The 20,550-nt window shown below is 42.6% G+C and overlaps 1 protein-coding gene across 1 annotated transcript in view; it reads right to left on the reverse strand.

Moving 5' to 3' along the window:
- The window catches only part of CDH4 (cadherin 4), a 469,167-nt gene that overhangs the window by 28,238 nt on the left and 420,379 nt on the right, over positions 1-20,550 (reverse strand). Inside the window, exon 8 of the mRNA XM_076352033.1 lies at positions 20,156-20,293. Coding sequence (XP_076208148.1) covers positions 20,156-20,293 — 138 coding nt within the window. The remainder of the gene's footprint in view (positions 1-20,155; positions 20,294-20,550) is intronic.

Genomic DNA, 20,550 nt, shown 5'->3' on the forward strand with positions numbered 1-20,550 from the left:
AGTCTGCAACTGAAATCTGGCCCCAAACTGCAGGAGCAGAACACTTCTGAAAATCTGGCCTTTGGTGTGCACAAATGCCAGGTTATGTAAATGATAATAAATCATTCCTTTGTTAGCACAAGAGTCCCTTTCCACTCCTAACCCATACCCATCCATTGGAGTCTTTCAGTTATATGCATTTATATTTAGTATATATTATTCCACCGCTGACAGCAAAAATATTCAATCTGCCTTATGTTAATGTAAATTTAAATTTGTCCTTTAGTGGTATCCTGAATGGCATTTTGCCCTCTTTTCTGTTATGCACCTGTCCTAAACAAGTTTTCATTAGTGAATGCAGATGGCATCTCTTTCCAGCCGTGCTGAGTGGTGGGGAAGAACAGTGGGAAGCTGCGGGATAATTCTAATTCCAGTACATGCTACAGCTCTTCTTTTCTCTTTATTTCCCATGATTTTACTCGTTTTTTACCCATTCTCTTGCCCAATTTGGAATCTCTGCGGCACACAGCTTAAGCAGGGGAAATATCGTATGGAAATTTATCAAAAGCCTCTTGAAAAAATCCATTAGATCATGTCATATGTACACTCCTATTATCAACCTTGTCTGAAACCTGCTCAAAAGAACTCAAAGAGATTAGTTAAGCAGGATCATCTCTTACTAAATCCACACTAGTTATCGCCCATTACATTAAATTAATGTTGTATGGCATGCCAGCCGTGACAAGTTGATGAGCCCCCAGTCTCTTTTAGGAGGTGGCTGCACTGCTAACATCAAGGTACCGTATTGTAATTTCAAAGAAGTTAAGCACTTTGTGCAACCATCTCAAATCTTCCATCTAGGACCACAGTTTTTTTGTCCATTACTACCAGGCTTATGCCTTGCAGAACCAAACAGAGTTAACTCATCAAGAGCAAGCCATCAGTTGTATTTAAGACATCGAAGAAGGCCAGTCCTACAGGCTGCTGAACACCTCTAGCAGATCATAACACAGCTGCTGCCAATGAGTCTGGGTTACATGGAAAATCCCACACAATTGCCAACAGATTTTACAGCAGCTTCTGTAAAAGCCATCACAACATCCGTTTTCGGCCTGTAGTGATAAAGTTTACTACAAGACGTATTTTAAAAATATGAGGTATATTAAAAATTATAAATACACAAGCACATCTCAGTTTAAACCTGGAGGAAGATCATAACAGTCTATAAAGCTTTTCCATTAGGGTAAAACCCACAATGCTCTGCATATACTGAGCAATCCAGGAGCTCATCCAGTTGTTGATACCTATTAGGTATAGTTAGGGAACGATCAGTCCTATGCAGCACTGTGGGTGGATATTGTCTATTATGCTTATAAAGCCAAATATTTTTCTGATGAGAACAGAGTACAAACACAGGAATCAAAGGAGCCATCCAAAGCTATTCAGGTTAAGCAGCAAATCTTGGAGAGACGCACCATGAGGAACAGAACAACTTACATCAGCTACAGATCAGCAGCTACTGGGAATCCAAACTGCAGCCTGTCTCTCCTCCTTCTAGTACTCCCCCACTATCATTATTATAAGTAAAAGCTGTAATGTGTATTGTCCACAATTGTCTTTACCTTTAATAAAATTAAGTAATGACATTAAATTACATCTGCTAAAGGAAGGATGGCAGCTCAAAGCTACCCACACTTCTTTAATGTCATTCCCTCCTTACCCTGGAGTAATCTAGGAAAATGAACAATGACATCTTTCACTGTGCTGCTTTCCAGCATTCCCCTTGCTGTAAGTTTTCTTTCATAAGATTACAATTGATTTTCAAATAAAGAGAGGCATATCTATTCAAACAAGGTAAAACAATGGGCAACGGAGGAGCTGCTGGAGTAAACATAAGATTGATAAAGCAGTGCTTGACCTATACTTGTAGCATTTACTCATATTCCCCTGTAATTCATTTGGCTTCACTTTCAATTGTTGCATTTGAAGTCCTTAATTTCCAGAGTGCTTTTTTAAAGACCATTCACAAGGATTTCTATGGCTGATTGTTACACACTCCGCTTTCCTTCTGAGATAAGGATTTGTTCTGAACCCGGCATGTTCTTAAATCCTTAAATTCTGTAGGGTCTTTTTTCTTCCCCTCCCATAAAAGCCTGTGCTGGCAAAACTCCTCCTCTCATTCCTCTGGAGCTGGCCTGTCTGAAGCCATGTCTTGCTGAAAAGGCAATAATTCATTCTGATTTTCAGGTTGCATCAGATTATAGTAAAACTGATTAATCCTGGAGTTTGTCTTTTGTCTCACTCGGTACCTGACAGCATATAAACACGCAGACAAATATCACTCAGGAGGAGAAAGGGATCGCTGTGAGGGGACAGATGATGAATTCACACAATGACTTGACTTTGTGCAATAAATCTGGAGTCCGGGCAGTGAAGCCACGCACAGCAGAGTAAAACCAATTAGCTCACTGCAGCCACTCCTAGGGAGGTGTGGAATTGAGATGGATGAATGCAAAGATAATTATTCAGGCCTCCTTCTAAAGGGAGTTCCTTTTTTCCAATGTTCTTACTTTTTTTCTACCTGGTTTTGCTAAAAAGCTGTGAAAGCAAAGACTTGTTCACATGAATGTCTGCAGGAAAGATTTTTGTGTTGTCTCCAAGATTTGCTAATGATGATGCAACATTTGTTACAGGCAGAAGTAGTTTATGAAGGCTGAATTGCCTAGAGAAACAGTGTTTTATGACCTATAGCTATGGATTAATGCAGAAGCATAAGGGTATCTCAGTCTTCTTATTAGACTCCGAGCCCTTCCCCTGACAGCTATGACTGCTGCAAAGTGCTGCATCTTCTCTCTAGGTCCCCTAGGTCGAGAGAAACCGAAATGGGAGCGAGTGAGCACACGTGTGCCCGCGGCGCGCGGTGTCCCATTTCTCACCACTTTCTGCTGCCAGGCCACCCCGTTACGCAGCAAGCTCTGGATACGACGCGACGTGCAGCTGGGGAAGCCAGCACACGGAGGGCTGCGTTTGCCTACGCAAACTGTGTGAGCAGGCACCCAGCCTGAATACCAACCCACAGCTCCTCCACGCTTAAGGGCATACTCCCAACCAAGTGCTGGCATGAGAGCCAACTGTTTACCTTTTCCACACCATATTTAACAAAGACGCTTGAATAGCAGGCAAATTAATAAACAACTGCAGTCTGGTTGCAGCAATCTGTGTAAAATGGAAAAAAAAGACGAAAATCTCGTAATAAATCATTAACTGTGATGTGCCTGCCCAGCTGCAGTGCGGAAACAAGCAAATGCCATCCTAATTGATTGCTTCTTATTCCATCTTTATAGGCCTGCATTTTTTATTGTGAGGGTTGAATAAGCCCAGAGGTGTAAAAAACCTCTAGATTGTACTCTGTGTATCTGCCAACTTGATATTTAGATCAATAATCCTCTTTTTTTTCCCTCTACTCCTACTACCGGTAATTTAGCTTTTCTTCCTAGCAGCCTAATTGCCATTTTCTTAAGCCTTACTATCAATTCTCTGACCTTTAATTTCCAATATCATTTGCTGTACGGATGACTGTACTAGGTCTGCAAGTTATCCTACCCCCTCTACACCATATAGGTCAGACTTGGGTATCAGCTTCTGTGACAGTCAAGCAGTGACCTCCAGGTTCTCGCTCCACTGTAGCCGTTGTGCAGCAGAGACCACAAGCTCACTCGAATCTCCACAAAATCGCCATAAAGTCAACCACATTTTGCATGCAAACCAGATTTTGAGATGCTCATTTCTTAATCACGTGTTATTAAAGAACTACTCACTCTGGTGTGGTCTTGAACGACGATCACCCTTCTAAGCACCGATGTCCTCACTTTTTTCTGAGGCAGCCCACGGCACGCCTGCTCTGCATTACACCAGCCAGCAACCCCTCCATAAGCCTCTTTGCTGTTGGTTTTTCAGGCTTATGCCCACAAAACCCCCTGCACTGCAGCGTCCCTGCTTCAACTTCACGTTCAATTGTATCTACTCCACAGTCAATTCACGTATGCATATCATACCTCAGACTAGTTACATGCCATGTGGCAAATGCTTCCCAAAATGTTATCTATAAAGCCCAATGTACTCTTGCCAGCTCGCAGTTTTGCTCTGCTGGTATGAGGCCCAGCTGTCACGGTGCTCGTTCAGAAATGAATTGCTTGGGCTGCAGGCACCGGCTCGTCGCAGTCGGGCAGGAGTCAGCCTTGCCCAGCTGAGCGGAGGGAAGTGCATGACAATTAGCTCACCAACTTTTAAAGGATGCTTTGGAAGTTCTGCCTTTATCTTCAGTGGTTTGTGCTATCTCTTCTCCCTGGTATCCAGTGATAGGACGTGTGGGAATGGTTCAAAGCTGCACCGGGGGAGGTTTAGACTGGACATTAGGAAGCATTTCTTTACCAAGAGGGTGGTCAAACACTGGAACAGGCTTCCCAGAGAGGTGGTCGATGCCCCAAGCCTGTCAGTGTTTAAGAGGCATTTGGACAACGCCCTCAATAACATGATTTAACTTGGTCAGCCCTGAATTGGTCAAGTAGTTGGACTAGATGATCATTGTAGGTCCCTTCCAACTGAAATATTCTATTCTATTCTATTCTATTCTATTCTATTCTATTCTATTCTATTCTATTCTATTCTATTCTATTCTATTCTATTCTACTCTAAAATGCCTCACCTGCCTGCAAAGGAGCTCTCACAGCTCTATGCATGGTGTGGTGGAGCCAGACCACCCACTTGTTTATTGGGAGATTCTACAAGGAACGATGAGCGATGTTCAGTGCGGTCTCAATGTGCTGGTTTCACTTCTGCCGGATGAGTCTGAAAAACAACAGCAAGCCCTAAACTTTTGCACTTCTAAAGCTGATCTTCTGACGGGGTGCAGACTACGTCCATTGTGTTCCTGCAGCTGACAGCAGTCACTGGCTTTATACTTTGTTTTTACTGGTGTTATTTTTTCAAAATCTCAAGTGATGACTAGTTTTGGATTAAATTATAAGATTTACTCTTTGAATATGAGGACAAAGCAGAACAGAGAAGAAAGCAATACTCTTTCTTTCAGAAGCAGCAGAAGAAAACCCTCTCATTTCAGACTCTCTGGTGTGAGGAAGGAACGTGCAGGTTTCACCTTGGTTACTTGCCAGGAGTTCAGAGACAAGAGCACGTAATAGTAAAAGGATATTTTAAAAAAAAGACGTTTGCATGTCTGACAATGAGCACTAATTTTTTTTCATTATCAGATGTTACATTCTTGTGACAGTATGAAAAGATGCCACAGAAATGATGACCCAAGACACTATTCTACTGCAAGATAACCATTTCCAGATAAATATATCTTATGAAACGAGGTTTGAAGTTTGCATAGAAATTTAGGTATTTTATAAAAATGCATTACAACACAAAGGAGCTTTTTACAATGTTCATATGAAAGGTTTAAAAAGAGATTAAAATTATGTCCTTGGAAAGGCATATAGCCTTGTCAAGGAAAAAAAATTCTACATTAACCCCATGTAGGAAAGTTGTATTTTATCTGTATTTCAAAGGCTATAAAGAACCACTTTAATCAACCTACTTGACTTTGGGGACTTGCATGTCTCACTGAAACTCATGAAATCTGGCATAGTGTGGTTTCCAGAACACAAAAGCCTTTAATCTGTAACCCGGCACTCTTGTACATTCAAATCCCGATACTATCTCCTTGTTAGGAAGAAAAATTGTGAATTTATCCAAAATGGGATCTCATCTCGTCTAAATGATGTAGCCTTTGCAATAGTGACCTTTAACAATGGTTATACTCAACAATAAAAGATTTTATCTCGGGAGCCAGTGGAAACAGTATATGTTAAAATTCTGATCTGATAGCACAGCCTTTTATTTTCCAGTTTTAGAGAAGAATCCTTTGAACATTTCATTTGCTCTCTTGTCTAACATACCTTTGTTTCTTGCCTACAGAATGAACAGCAGCAAAAGGTAGCTGATACCTTTCTGCAGACTATTTGATTGCCAGGTATAATTAGTAATGCTATCTTTTAAATAGAGACAGATTTAAAAACAGCTGGAACTGCCTACGAAGCCTCATTCTTAAAAAAAAAGAATTTATATACATACATTTATATAATAAAACATTCTTGCACAGATACATCATTGCTTTACAACGGTTGACAGCTCTGTGCTTCCCTTCAGCTGCAGAACTAAAGGCTAAGTGACTTGCCCATGTCTCCCAAGGTAGTTATAGAACTGGCGCTGTAGCCGTGTCCTGCCCTCTGCTGCCTCCGTTGGGACAGGATCCTAAGAACATCATTAATTCATGTGTTACTTGATAAATCCATTAGGTCATCCTGGATTAGTCTATCAATCTCCCCAGTGCATTGCCATGTAGCCCTGTGATCCCCGCTGAGCTACTGAGATGGAAAAGCTCCCAGATGGGAAGGCTGGCAGAGAACCTTGTGCTGGGGATGAGCTGGATCACCAGCACGGCTCTTCCCCAGGCCCTGCACCGCATTGGCTTCAACTGAGGAACCTGAACAGGTTTGTACAGCTGGGGAAAAACAGGCCGGAAGAACAACCGGTTGTGACGAGTGGTGTCCCGCAGGGGTCCGTATTGGGACCGGGGCTGTTTAGTATCTTCATCGATGACATAGACAGTGGGATCGAGTGCACCCGCAGCAAGTTTGCAGATGACACCAAGCTGAATGGTGCGGTCGACATGCCAGAGGGACAGGATGCCATCCAGAGGGACCTGGACAAGCTCAAGAAGTGGGCCCCTGTGAACCTCATGAGGTTCAACAAGGGCAAGTGCAAGGTCCTGCACCTGGGTCGGGGCAATCTCCGGTATCAATACAGGCTGGGGGATACAGGGATTGAGAGCAGCCCTGCCAAGAAGGACTTGGGGGTACTGGTGGATGAAAAGCTGGACATGAGCCAGCGATGTGCGCTCGCAGCCCAGAAGGCCAACCGCATCCTGGGCTGCATCAAAAGCAGTGTGGCCAGCAGGTCGAGGGAGGGGATTCTGCCCCTCTACTCTGCTCTGCTGAGACCCCCCCTGGAGCACTGCGTCCAGCTCTGGAGCCCTCAGCATAAGAAAGACATGGACCTGTTGCAGTGACTCCAGAGGAGGGACACAAAAATGATCAGGGGGATGGAACACCTCTCCTGTGAAGAAAGGCTGAGAGAGTTGGGGTTGTTCAGCCTGGAGAAGAGAAGGCTTCGGGAAGACCTTATTGCAGCCTGTCAGTACTTAAAGGGGGCTTATAAAAAAGATGGTGGCAGACTTTTTAGCAGGGCCTGTTGCGACAGGACAAGGGGGAATGGCTTTAAACTAAAGGGGGGTAGATTTAGACTAGATATAAGGAAGAAATTTTTTACGCTGAAGGTGGTGAAGCACTGGCACAGGTTGCCCAGGGAGGTGGTGGATGCCCCATCCCTGGAAACATTCCAGGTCAGGTTGGACGGGGCTCTGAGCAACCTGATCTAGTTGAAGATGTCCCTGCCCACGGCAGGGGGGTTGGACTAGATGACCTTTAGAGGTCCCTTCCAACCCAAACTATTCTATGATTCTGTGATTCTAAAGCTCCACCGTCTCAAAGGCCAACAGCGGTTCGACACGTTGACCTTCCTGAATTGCCAAAGCAGTACTGGCATCCTGTGTCTCACCCAGCACGGCAGGAGGAGAGCTTTCCAACGTGCAGACTGTGTCGCTCGCCCTTACTCTCTAAAATAACCGTCTTCCTTAAAAGAGGAAGGGTGAAAAGAGGGTGAAATTAATTCATTTGTTGGAACGTCAAGCCTCAAATTTCTTTCTCTTTCTTCAAAGTGCAAAGTAGCAAATAACAGCGCTGTTTTGAACAAAACCTTGAAAACATATTTTTCCTGATTTACATGTAAACCAGACTAGCAAAAATTGTGTGACAGAATTCAGCTCCTAAGTGAGCAAAACCTACTCCACAGGTGTATTTCTTGGTGAGATGTGTATAGAAGAGGATGTTTCAGTTCAGGTGCCCGTAATAAAGTTTCATAAAGAAGGGCCTTAAGCTGGTAAGTCTGGTTTAGGATTTTCTTATTAACTGCCCACTTCTCATAATAAGTTTTTAATTTAATTTTTTCAGATTTTAAGGCATATAAAAGCTGCTCACGTGCCTTTGGGATCTGAAGATGGATATTTGGGAAAGGGAGAATTTTAAGAGTACTGAAACTGAATTTTTTATGTACACTATAATCCTGGTATTGAGATTTTTAACAAGTTTCCTGCGCAGCACAGCTCAGCCCATCTACATGCTGACTCCAGCTCAAACCTCCTCTGCACTGCAATTGAAATCTCTGTTGTTTCCAGATCAGCCTCAGAATTAGCACATGGGGATTTTTTTTGTTTTTTTTTATGACTAGGTTTGAACACCACAATCAGGTGCTAGAAAACCCGCAAGGTCTGGTCATAAACAGGGTTCCTGACTGGACAGAGCATCCTTGTAGGAGAAAGGCACTGAAACATGTGTTTTACTGTAAAAGTGCTGCTACCATGGTTTAAAGACGTGATTTTCTGAGCTGGTGCCATGATGGCCAATTTTTTTATGTCGTTACTTCTGCGTAAAATGTAACGGCAATGCCTGTCGGTGGGGTGAGAGCTTCCACTCACAGGGAGATTTGTGTACTCCCCACTTGCTCCCTTGTGCTGTGGTTTCTACAGGAAGGGAATCAGGAGTGGGGGACGCGTCTCCGCATTGCAGGGGTTGCTGAAGAGCCCCTCCAGTCTGCAGACAAACCCGGACGGTTCAGCTGCAGCACTGCCCCAAAGCAAGCAGAGGAAACCTGACCTTCCGAGCTCACCTTCTGATGGAGTCCCTAAAATCACAGAATCATAGAATAGTTTGGGTTGGAAGGGACCTTTAAAGGTCATCTAGTCAAATCCTCTGCAATGAGCAGGGACATCTTCAACTGGATCAAAATCTGGCATTACAGAACAATGCATGCCCGCCTGCTTACAGTAATTCAGAGCATGGAATGAAGACTAAATTAAGTGCTGTGTAATTCATCAGACTTGCCATGAGAAAGAGGCTTCTAGCTGAAATTTTGTTTACAACAGGAAGCGCATGTAGCAAAGAAGAGAAATGCAATGAGAAATTGGAGGATATTGGGTCAAAGAAAAGAGGGAGTCACTATATACTTGTAAATTTAGGAAGGAAAATGTTTTTATTTATTCTCTGTTATTTTCTGGCAATTAAAACACGTTATTGCACTAAGCTGAACAGTTTGAAAAACTCTACCGTGCTCAAAAAAACTATGTGAAACCTTTTAACCGTCCTCTCTGATTTTAACTCTGGCTGGTCTCTGTATTCTGACCCTTTATTCTACAATTGGGAAGCGTGAAGACATCCTGGACAGTTAGAAATATTTGATAAGAGAAAACTCACAGCACTACCAAATCCTTTGCTAAATCTCCTCTCCCCCCCCCCCAGTATGTCACTAAAGATTTCATAAGTGAAATGTGCTTAATGAAATTCCAGATATATATCCTCTTAAAATGACATCCCTTGGAAGCAACTGTTTTTAAGGTAACAGAATATTGAAGAATTAAAAACCTGCCGACCCAAGGAAGTTAGCCAACTTCAGAAGGGGATTTATTTCAGTGCCTTGCAATAATGGAGTTACAAAATGTATTTGAATTTCTCAGCCTCGCATCAGTGCCTGAGATGCTGTGTACTTTTAAGATAATGAAATAATCCACTACAAATGGGTATTTGCCTGGGACATGTGGCAGACGTGGAAATGTACCTGCCAGGGCTGTGTGGACATCCTGCCTAACCAGGGACGCCCTGGATGGTGCCTGGTGTCTACATTCAGGCAACTGAATTGTGCCCTCCAAGGCCAGATCTGAGCTCAGGAGGACAATCAGGATATTTAATGAGTATCCAAAAGCAGAAAGAGGCACATAATCGAGAAAAAAATCATTCAAATTTGAGAGAAATGCTACAGACAGATATTTTGGAAAAGAAATGCTGGTGTGGGTAGATATGTGAGATATGGCAGCATTAATGTCTGATTTCTCCTTGAAATTTTAGCTTGACTGACACACCAGAGATTATGGGAATGGTGTCTAATCCACACACACGTATCAGGTGGTGGAGACCAGGGTGATTTCCATCACAGCACATCACACAGTAGGAAGGGGTATTTCTCTGGAGATGTTTCCTTTACAGAGATTTTGTCAGCGACACCTGGCTGTGTCACACCTCGTTGCACACATGTAGCTCACACGTGTTCCAGCACCTCTTTCTCACTGGACAATTCCTCCACGCCACTACGGAAGGCATGGTGTGGGGATGTGGTCTACAGCCTCTCCCTCCAGATGCCATACGCATTAAACAGGGAAGGAGAAGGAGGAGAGAAGTTCCTGCTAAATGAGACATCGCATCAGGAGATACAGCACTGCCAGATGTTGCAAATGAAACGGCTCATGACAAATGGGTTACTGCAAGCGAGAGCTGATAGGTGCTGTCATACCGCATGGGTTGGGGGTGGTCTTGCCAGTGTACAGATATCACCTGTGTTTTGATTATATTAATCCGACTGCATAAACCAGCAAAACAGCAGGCTAGAAAATCAAATGTCAAAACCAATTATTATGTATCACTACGATGCTGATGACGGATATGCATGTGCCGCTCAACCCCATTAACGACAGCTACCTACAAGCACCGTAAAGAAAGGAGAGCATCGTGCTGCACGTTACAGGTGGGCATACATGCATGAGGCACGCAGGCACAGAGGTTGTGCTGTAACTCCTGGATTTCAACCACTTACGTGGTGAAAAGCAGGGCATGAGCAGCATCGTGGGCTCTACCTCCCGTGCAGTGCTGTAGCTCTAATTGGCTGAGATTGCACTCTCTAGCACTGAGAGAGGAGGTTATATTATTCTTGATTTTACACCAAGCAGTACATGTGTCCAATTTGAGAGAGACCAATAGAGTATTTTTTTATATTCTCTCTTTTTTTTTTTTTTGTGACAGAAAATTGAAATCTGTAATGAAACTATCGTTCCCATTTTTTAAATCACTGGTCTTTGGCAATTTTAAACTCCGAGGTCTGAAAAATTCATTACTACTAACTTCCATCAAGGGTGTTCCTGAAACCAAAATTACTTAATCAACTCAATTTAGCTTCTTGTGTAGACCTAATTCAGAAAAACTTTATCTTCTTGAATTGTTATTGCAATTAATTTCCCCCCCTTCTTTTTCTGCAGCAGACGACATTTCAGTAATTAGATACTTTATAAAAAATGAGTTATTCATTCAGGGTAGCTTCACTTTTATATTTGATTAATCATATTACCACCGAGGTCTGGGTTTGTCTCCAAGGAAAGTTTAATGACCTCATTTTAATCCTTCTTTTAACCACCAGGCAGGTATCAATGAAGAGAAATAAAATTATCTGCTTTTTTCTTTTTCTCTCCCTCTTTTTTTTTTTTGCAATCTCAAGATTACATTTGATGTTTTTTCTGTGTGACTGACCCATTTACAAGGAAGAACCTAGCTGATTCCAATTAGGTTCAGGACAGAATCAGGCTAAACAGAGCCTTGAACTGTGCCTTAATAACTAGTGCTCAGTGTAATGGAGAGGAACCAGAACCGTTTCACCAAACGGCGGTTGGTTTAAAGCACTGTACATGATTAATTTGGTGATAATTTGAAAATGAATGTATTGAAAGGAAATAAAACAAAAGCCACTGTAAGTTTAGGTTTTGATTAATGGGGTCTATTAGTAAAAGACTTCGATCAAGGAGACCACATTTTTTTATATCAATGCATATATACCCACACAATGTAATGGAATAATACACATAAACCACAATTTATTTGGGAGTAGAGACTTGGAGATCATTGATGACTGTTTGCCTTATATCACTATCTATCTATGCTTTAAATCTAGCTATATGCGTATCTATATTTGGGTATTTGTACATATACATCTTTGTGTCTATCTATCCATCTTGCAGACTACACTAAGTAGTCTCAAATGTATTTCATCCTGTCTGTCATATGCTGCGCTGGTGTAAAGACTTAACAGAAATTACAGAAGGGGATGATGCTCTTTTCATTAAGACACGGGGAATTATTGTTTTCTCATAAACTGAGAAATATCTTTCATTTTAGATGAAAGAGGCGATAAAATAAAGAGCAAAAGTCGAGTATCCACAAGAAAGTATGAAGCGTGTCTTGTTTTCCATAGCATTGCATTGGAAGGGCCTCCAGGCACTTAAAGATGCTGAGCCCGGGAAGAGCCGTACTGCTCACAAAAAATCTGCACCCCGAGTTGGGGATCTCACGCATTCCTTATCAGAATCAAAACTGTGTAGGCATCACACCTCCTAAGCATTGTTGGACAGGCTTTGCATTTAGGTCGGGATCCATATCCAAAGGTGAGTTGGATTCAAAAGGCAGGTCAAGATGTAAATAATTTCTATGAAGACATAAATACTTTCCTAACCATGGCTAACCTGCGTGTCTGTAGCAGCAAAGCCCCTGGTATTAGTGTGGCAAGTCCTGGCAAGGCTGAGACAGGATGGGAAGAAAGAATATTGTTTCTGCTCGTTCTCTGTTACCGCTACCCCTTGACCTAACATCCTTAGTCTAATTCATTGCTCGTGACAAAGGTTTTCATCAGGACTTGCAACGTAACGAGAGGCAGAAAGCCCATTTCGATTTATAAACAGTGAATTCTTATTTAGAAAAACTAAACTGATTTGCAGTTTTTAGACTTCAACAACTATATATTTAATTGAAACACACACAGAATTAGGTAGATGCTCATGTACCCAAATGCTACCGGGCATATCCGATTCACTTGAATATAATAATTTATGTCAGTTAGATGATTACAGCTCTATAACAGCCCAAGCTTTACTGCGTAGTTCAGCTAAGCTTCATTTTGATTGGAAAATTGCAAGCGAATACAGTCACCTGGGATTTTCCATGAAAGCACAACTGATTTTTAACGATAAATCCTGTCTGCAGGACTGTACAGAACTCCTGGGTTTGTTTTCAGCTGTAAAACAACACAGTCCTGTAAATTTTCTCACCATGGTATGAGGTCTTTCCCCTTGCCAGCTCTGACCTGCGCTGTTCACCTTGATTTCTGCCTCTTGTGACAACTGCCTCTAACTTATGCCACGGGCATAATTTTGAGGATTTTAAAATACTGTGGCATCCAGGCTAATCTATATTCAAATGCCATTGTAGACTTTCTGAATGGCACAGGTGTAACGATGGGGACTGTGAGATCTGAATGGGCAGCTACATATGCAGCTTCAGTCTATACGCTGGGAAATTAGGTACACGGTGCTCAAGATTCAAGCCCTTGATCTTTTCCAGATCTGGACACGTGCCCAGGTCCTGGGAGATAGTTAGCTACCCACTTCCACTGGTTTTCCCTGGATCAGCTGTGGTAAGACCTCTTTTTAGGACAGCCCTTGGTAGGCACCCTGGTTCATTTTTCTGTCTGTGGGAAATCCCACTGAAATCCTGTTCCTGCTGGGTTCTCCCTTCACAGCGTAAGATTAGTTTGTAAAACATGAGCATGCATGTAAAAGGGATTTCTCATAATGCTCGCATGTACTGAATGCTTCCGGATACATCTGGCTATAAATGTGCTTAGGAAACCCCAAACCGCTGGCAGGCTGACTTGGTTTCCGATTTTGGTTTCCTACCACCATTAAATATTATTTCTCCAAACTAGACCTATTTACATCTCTGCATTGCAGTCATTTGGAAGTCGGTATCTTTCAGCCTGAAGGAAAAGCTGAGGGTTTTATTTGCTATTTCTGAACTCACCGTTAAAAACAGAGCTCAGCAGGATTCGACTGGGGGGGGGGGGGAGTGGAGACCAGGTGAAGCATTCACCCCAAGCTTTGCCACTTGCAAAAAAGTCACATTTTTACAGCTCACATCAGCTATTTCTGCAACTCTGGACAGTGTTGCTCTTGCATTGGTTGATGCAGAGCTATATTTTGTCCTCAAACAGCATTAACATGAGAACAAATGCACACAGAACAAGGAATAAAATTTTGGCTTATGCTTGTTTGCTTTTCCAGAATTTTGGCAAGTTCACAGAGCAGGAGGACTAAGGGAGCGTGATGCCACGGCTGTGAAAAAGGTAAATTTGATCCTAGGAAATATTAGTGCTCTTGTTCAAGACACTGAAAAAATCTCATCTGGATTACTAGATACCAATCCAGTCAAAAGAAAGACATCTGAGCAGAGCCTGGTGCACAGCAGGGTTAGCAAGATAACCAGGGGAATGGAAAACTGTAACATAAAAAGGGGTTGGAGGAGCCTGGCTTGTTTAGCTTCACAAAATGATGTGCACTAGTGTATCAGGGTGGAGACGGGAGAGAAAATGGAAGGAAACATCAAAACGGGAGAAGGAAGACCTATTCATGGTAAAGGACAATGCTAGCATGGCAGTGATGCGCTGAGAGCCTGCTTCACTTTCAAATTTCAAAGCACTTTTCAGAGTGGGCTCATTAGCATTTCCCATAGTACTCGGAGGAGCCAGAATACCTGCACAGACAAAGGTCAGGCATTTTCGGCAGTGCAGTGCAGCGCCAAAAACAAAAAGCCTTTTTAACTTGGGTCTCTCTCCATCTCATTTTGCTCATAAAGCGCCGAGCTCTTCACTCTGCAGATCTCATTGCTGACTGATTCAGTCCAGTACGAGCCAGGTTACTAACTCAGCACTACTGCAGCAGCCAGAGATGAGTCTGATCTGACACTATTAATTAAATAGCCCAGTTAAAAACTGGCAAGAACTGCTTTGTCCATGTACTTGCAACAAGTACTTGCTCCTCCACTGATAAGCCAAATCCACTTTGTAACTAGATTAACCTTACCCAGCAACACATTCCCTTCCGCTAGAATATGAGCATCTCTCTCTGCACGGTGTTATTCTGTACCAGCTATTCTGCTTTGAGTTCACAGCCAGCCTTTGGCCAGACTGCCTTTCCCAGCCCAGCAAGAGTCACCACTGCCCGGGCGCTGTGAGCTGGGAAGCGCCCGCCCATGCCCGACAGTCCGGTCCTAAACCTTTCGATCTGTTCCTCATGGGAGTCAGCGCCGAGATGAGCCAGCAAGGGCAGCGTGGTGGGGAAGGGGATGTGGTCCTAGAGCCGCCTCTTTAAGACACACTCGACTGGGTTCAGCCTCGGAAGAGGAGATTCTCAAAGCAGTGCCAAAGGGCAAATTTTAAAGTAGCTTTAAATAAGACCTCCTAAGGCTCAGGAGCTTAAAGAACTTGAATAGTCCATTTCTTTTTTCTTAAGAGGAGAGGTTGATTGCCAGGCAGGTTTTCCCAAGAATCCAGAAGCTCAACTAATCATGAACACTTCAGCCCTGTGAAATAATATTTCCCTTACATGGGCTACTATAAAAACAAGTTCTGCACAGTAGGCAAATTTAAAATAACTTTTAATTAACATTTAAGACACAGAAGTCTGATCATGCAAATTCATCTGCGTCTCCTCTCTGCGCCTGATTGTTCCTGATTGAATACGATAAAAATAGACTTTGTATGAGTCAAGTGTAGGCATGGATTTCTTTAACTTATCCTCCACTCTGATTATGCATTTCCTTAGATAAAGTGGAAACCCTTGGATGGCTATTAATGGTATCATGGGTCAGACTGGAAAGGGCATCCTGCTTGATAGGAGTTAAAGATTTCACTGGAATTAAAGGCATTCCTTCTGTGAGCAAAAAAGATGCCTCCACCTTGCATAAAATCTCACCTGAGACTATCCAGCATTGTTCTGTCTCAGCTGACTTTTAATCTCTGAAATACCGACACTAATTTCATTGCACCTCCCCTGTATCTGAGGTGAGCATCTGGCCAGAGGCTCAGCTACGGATCTATAGTAATACGGAAAAAATGCAACTCGCCTGCACACAAGAGATAAATATTTGAAGGGAGGCAGAGGAATTTCCACATAATTAAGACATGTCAGAGGATGTGACCCTGTTATGAGTAACAGGGACTCTGGATAACAGAGGGCACACTGATACCAGTACCTTTGTCTTGTAACAGTTATGGAGCCAGTTTCCCAGTAAAACTTACTACAAAGCCTTTGTAACACAGACCAGTTAAAATTTCACTATTTTACACCAGCTGATCATTTGGCGGATGTAAAACCCACCAAAAATGCCACCAGAATGAACTAGCACAGCTAATCACGCCCTAAGGACCATGGAAAACTTGGGCATGGGGTATTAAACTACCCTTTTCTAAGGCATCTAACCCAGAGCCTGTGGGCATGGGCTGGTCAGGCACACTGTGGAGGTGGCATTACCTCTGCTCGCGCAGAATTCGTACCTCTGGCTCTTCAGCAGAAGCAAGAATTGCCTCTTTCCATTTATTTTTACAAGCCACAATGTCACATGAAGAACACAACACAAAGAGCGGGCTGAAGTCCCTTAGCTAGCCAGAAGAGCTTTCCCTGGGTCACGATCCTGCAGTAAATCATTAAAATTGCCCAAAAGAGCCGCCTATGATGTTTACGGTGTTTCACAGGATGCTCCACTCTTCTGGCGCGCATCTGATTGCTTCCCACTCCAGGGCAGTCTCTCATGAGACATTTCCTCACTGTTAGCTGCTCTCTGATGCTTCTCAGCATGGCCAGATAGCATTCACATCAAGAAAATATTCACCATCACAAAAAACAGAGCTGGAAAAACTAGAGGAGGTCACCTTGTCCTCGCTGTGCCCCAGCGCCTCACAGTTTGATGAGGGTAGTCCTGGTCGTGACTATCAGGACTGGTCATGACTCTTGCTGATGGAGACTGGACTTAGAGTTAACAGCAGACTTTAGTTTAAAATAGTTTTGTCTAGAGACTGTGATTTTTCCCCTCCATATAATCTCAGAATCCTTTGTATGAGAAGGTGGGACTTCTTCCCCTATTACTGTGCAAGATCTTCCCCTGGCCTTTCAGGTGATGTACTGAAGGGTATGAAAACCACATTGATCCACTTTCACGCAAGCAAGCAATCATTTTGGAGTTCTGTCAGAGTATCTTCAATTTGTACACTCAAGGATCTGTGTGATTTTATTGCTCTTTTTCCACTTCTCATCTAGCACTACATTTTGATCACAGCCCATCTGTTATCTTGGACGTCCGTTAACCACCATACCTCAGCAGGTCATCCACTCCTGTGGACGTGTGATTTTGGCTCTTGTACCCCTGCGTCTGAACTTTCACATGGTCCGTGCACGCAGTCTCTTAACCCCCCTGCATGGCGCGCCCGACTACAGACATGATCTGACTTTCTCGACCATCACAGTGGCTGTTTTCTTCTCTCCCGTCCCTTTGTTAAATTTTACACAGTAACATTAATTCCTGCTGCTGAATACATGAGCTGTGACACCAGCATGGTGCAGTGTCCTCCTGAGCTACATTCTTACCCAGAAACGATTAAGTCTAAAACCACCCTGGCTGAATGACAGGTAATTTAGGAGCGCTATAGGGTGGGCCTTTGTATGTGTCTATGCTGAATACAGTTGCTTGAGTTCCATTCGTCTGGCAGCTTTCCAAGAGCAAACCACAATTTCAGTTATTCAGCCTATTTTGTTTTTACAACAGCATCTCAATACAGAAGTATTTAAAACAAAAATATACTGTATCACCAAACAGTCCCCAGTCTTAAAAGAGACCATGGGCTTGCTTACCCTCTGAGGAGCTGTAGGTTTCCTGGAAAGACATTTTTGCTATTTTTTAGAGGTGTTAAAATGCAGATCAGACTATCCGAGGACAGCAAGGAGATTCAGCTCAGGTTTAAAGAGACTCATCAGCCTGATGCTGCTCTCTCTGTCAGTCAGGAAAAAACCCTATTATACTTTCATACTTCATACATAGCCGGGAGTATATCAAAGATATTTGTTTCCATAGAATCAGAAAATATTATTGTAAAACACCCTTGGTTTTCAAATCTTTATAGAGTCCCATGTGCTACTGTGTAAAGCCCTTTGGCCCTTACAATACTCTTTCTTCAGTGATTGAAATTAGAGAAATAATGGTACACATCAACCCTGCTTAGAGGAAGAGTAGCATTTTCTAATCCATTTAACACAATCCTACGGGTAATTCTCTTGATGGCTTTTATTCCTTCTAGGTCTAACACACACCAAGACATTAAATACTCAGAGTTCACCTGAAAGCAAATTTCCATTATCTCACCTTCCATCAGATTCAGCTTTGGAAAGTGTTTTGGAAAGACATTAAAATATACCACATCTGGAGGGATGCTGCCCTCCAGAAGGCACTGATGTGCACGTGTGACTAACCCTGACACGGCTCATCCTGCGACCTGAAACCTCACCTCCTAACTTGCATTTGGAGACAAGGACCAGGCAACCTGGGTCATCTGGAACAACCTGTGCTTAAATGACGTGGCCACTAGATGTCATTCCTTTTTCACTCAAATGGAGGTTAAAGAAGTATTTACCTGGCAGAATAAGGTCCCCCCCCCGCAAACACTAGCAAGCTGGGGCATACGTACTGCTGTGGTGAAAAGTCCCATGGCCTGAGAGACACAGAACTCTGTAAGACTGGCCGCTATAAAATTTTCAAGAGAACAATCCCATGCTGGCAGAAGAAAGGACCACATGGCCCAAGACTTGTATCCGATTTTTATGGCTCTTCACAACTGTATGTATCATACTTAAAGAGATATGTAATGACAACTTTACAACACAAAGCTCAGTGTAATCACTATGACAGATAGGAAGCACGTGTGCTGCTGTTAAACCCACCCTATGCTTGCTGAAGCAGCAACGCCGGCTGCAGACTGACGTCCAGATCTGAAAACACGTTGGGTGCCCATTTTTCTCTGATTCAGGAGGAATTTAGTGCCTTCCTTTTCCTGAGAACCTAGGTGCAAGTCACTTCGTCAGAAAATGCTGGCACTGCTCGGGAGCTGAGCACGTGACATCCATGAGCCCAGGTCCTGATGGCAATGGGAGGGAAGGACCCAGACTCCATAGCTGGCATGGAGCCGATCTGGGTCCATGGTGGCATAATTTGGGCTCTGCGTGGCTTCCTTGAGTTCTGCTACATATCTGTAGTTTGTAAGGGTGTAACTAAGGGGAAACTTTGGTGCTACATGACTAAATATTTGTGTATCTTTTAAGATGGAATGAAAATTCAGAATAATATAAATAGTAAAAACATTCCTCAAAGGATGTTCAGTGTCTTGAGAACAATGCAGTTTGACTTTCTGTATTTTTAAAGTTGTGGTATCAGTTTAAGATACATCATTTACTGCTCCTTGTTGACCCTCATATGAACATAGGTAGTGGATACACAATGATTTTGCATTTATTAGCATGTAGACCTCTGTACTGCTCTGTGGTTTCTAAAATTACCACGCGTATTTCTGATGTTCTACATCTATGGATTATGAAGGCTGGAAAGAACCAGACCACGTCATTTCACCTTCCAACTCTTCATTTCTACCTTAACTAGCTCTAAAAATTTGTCATTTGCAACCTCTTTATTTTTTTCCCCTTGTCCCCCAGTAACAGCGACTTGGAGCACATGAGAACAGAATAGAGAAATACTGTACTAATATAAGAAAGATCTTTAACTGATTAAAACCAGATGTACTGAAGAATGTCTACACGTTTACTGCCGGCACACACAAATACATCTGTTAGAGCTATCAGTGAAATACAAATTTTACCGGATACCTGTTACCATTTAGAGTATTCACTGCTTCCTTGAAATCATATCTGAGCTACTAAACCCAAAATATTTCTTACTGCTCAGGATTTCACTCATAAGTAGTAACAACTCTGATATGTCTACAGCCAATTGCTGTGAAACCACTGTATCCTCTTTGATGCAATCAGACATAGTCTGTTTGCCACATTATTTCAGCTCCTTTAGTACCTCAGCAAAATTGGTGGCCAACTAGTTTTGCTAGTTCATGAATCACTCTTCTTTTCCTTTTTCCTTTTTTCCTCCTTTTTTCCCCCCCGAAAGTCTTTGTTCCATGGTTATCTATCAAGTTCCTCCTATCCGCCAAACCAGCTAAGAGAGATGACAGATATAAACATCCATGAATTACAAACACTTTGTGTGTCCATGCATCACTGTGCTGATGTATTGATACTTACAGTGCTGGTTGTGAATTCGGGTGGGTTGTCATTCACATCTGTCACCGTAATGATCGCTGTTGCCGTGTTTGAGAGACCATAGTTAAGATTTCCTTCCATATCTGTGGCTTGAACGATGACTAGATACTGCTGAACTTTCTGGAAAAAAGAAAGAAAAGAAAAGATGAGAAACAAAAATGCATCCTGTAAAGCGCCTTGGTTTATTTTCTGTATACAAGTGCAATCTTAAAGCAGACTAAGAAGTTAATTGGATTCAAAATGCTAGTAAAAAAGACAGATAAAATTTTCTATCATGTTTTTGAAGGGGTTTTTGCATAGATTGGTGGATATCACCTGTTTTATGGGACAATAAAAATCTTGTGGCAAAAATACTTGGTTGAAACAGACATTTTTGT

The sequence above is a fragment of the Aptenodytes patagonicus genome, chromosome 14 (genome assembly GCF_965638725.1).
Source record: "Aptenodytes patagonicus chromosome 14, bAptPat1.pri.cur, whole genome shotgun sequence".
Classification (NCBI taxonomy): Eukaryota; Metazoa; Chordata; class Aves; order Sphenisciformes; family Spheniscidae; genus Aptenodytes; species Aptenodytes patagonicus.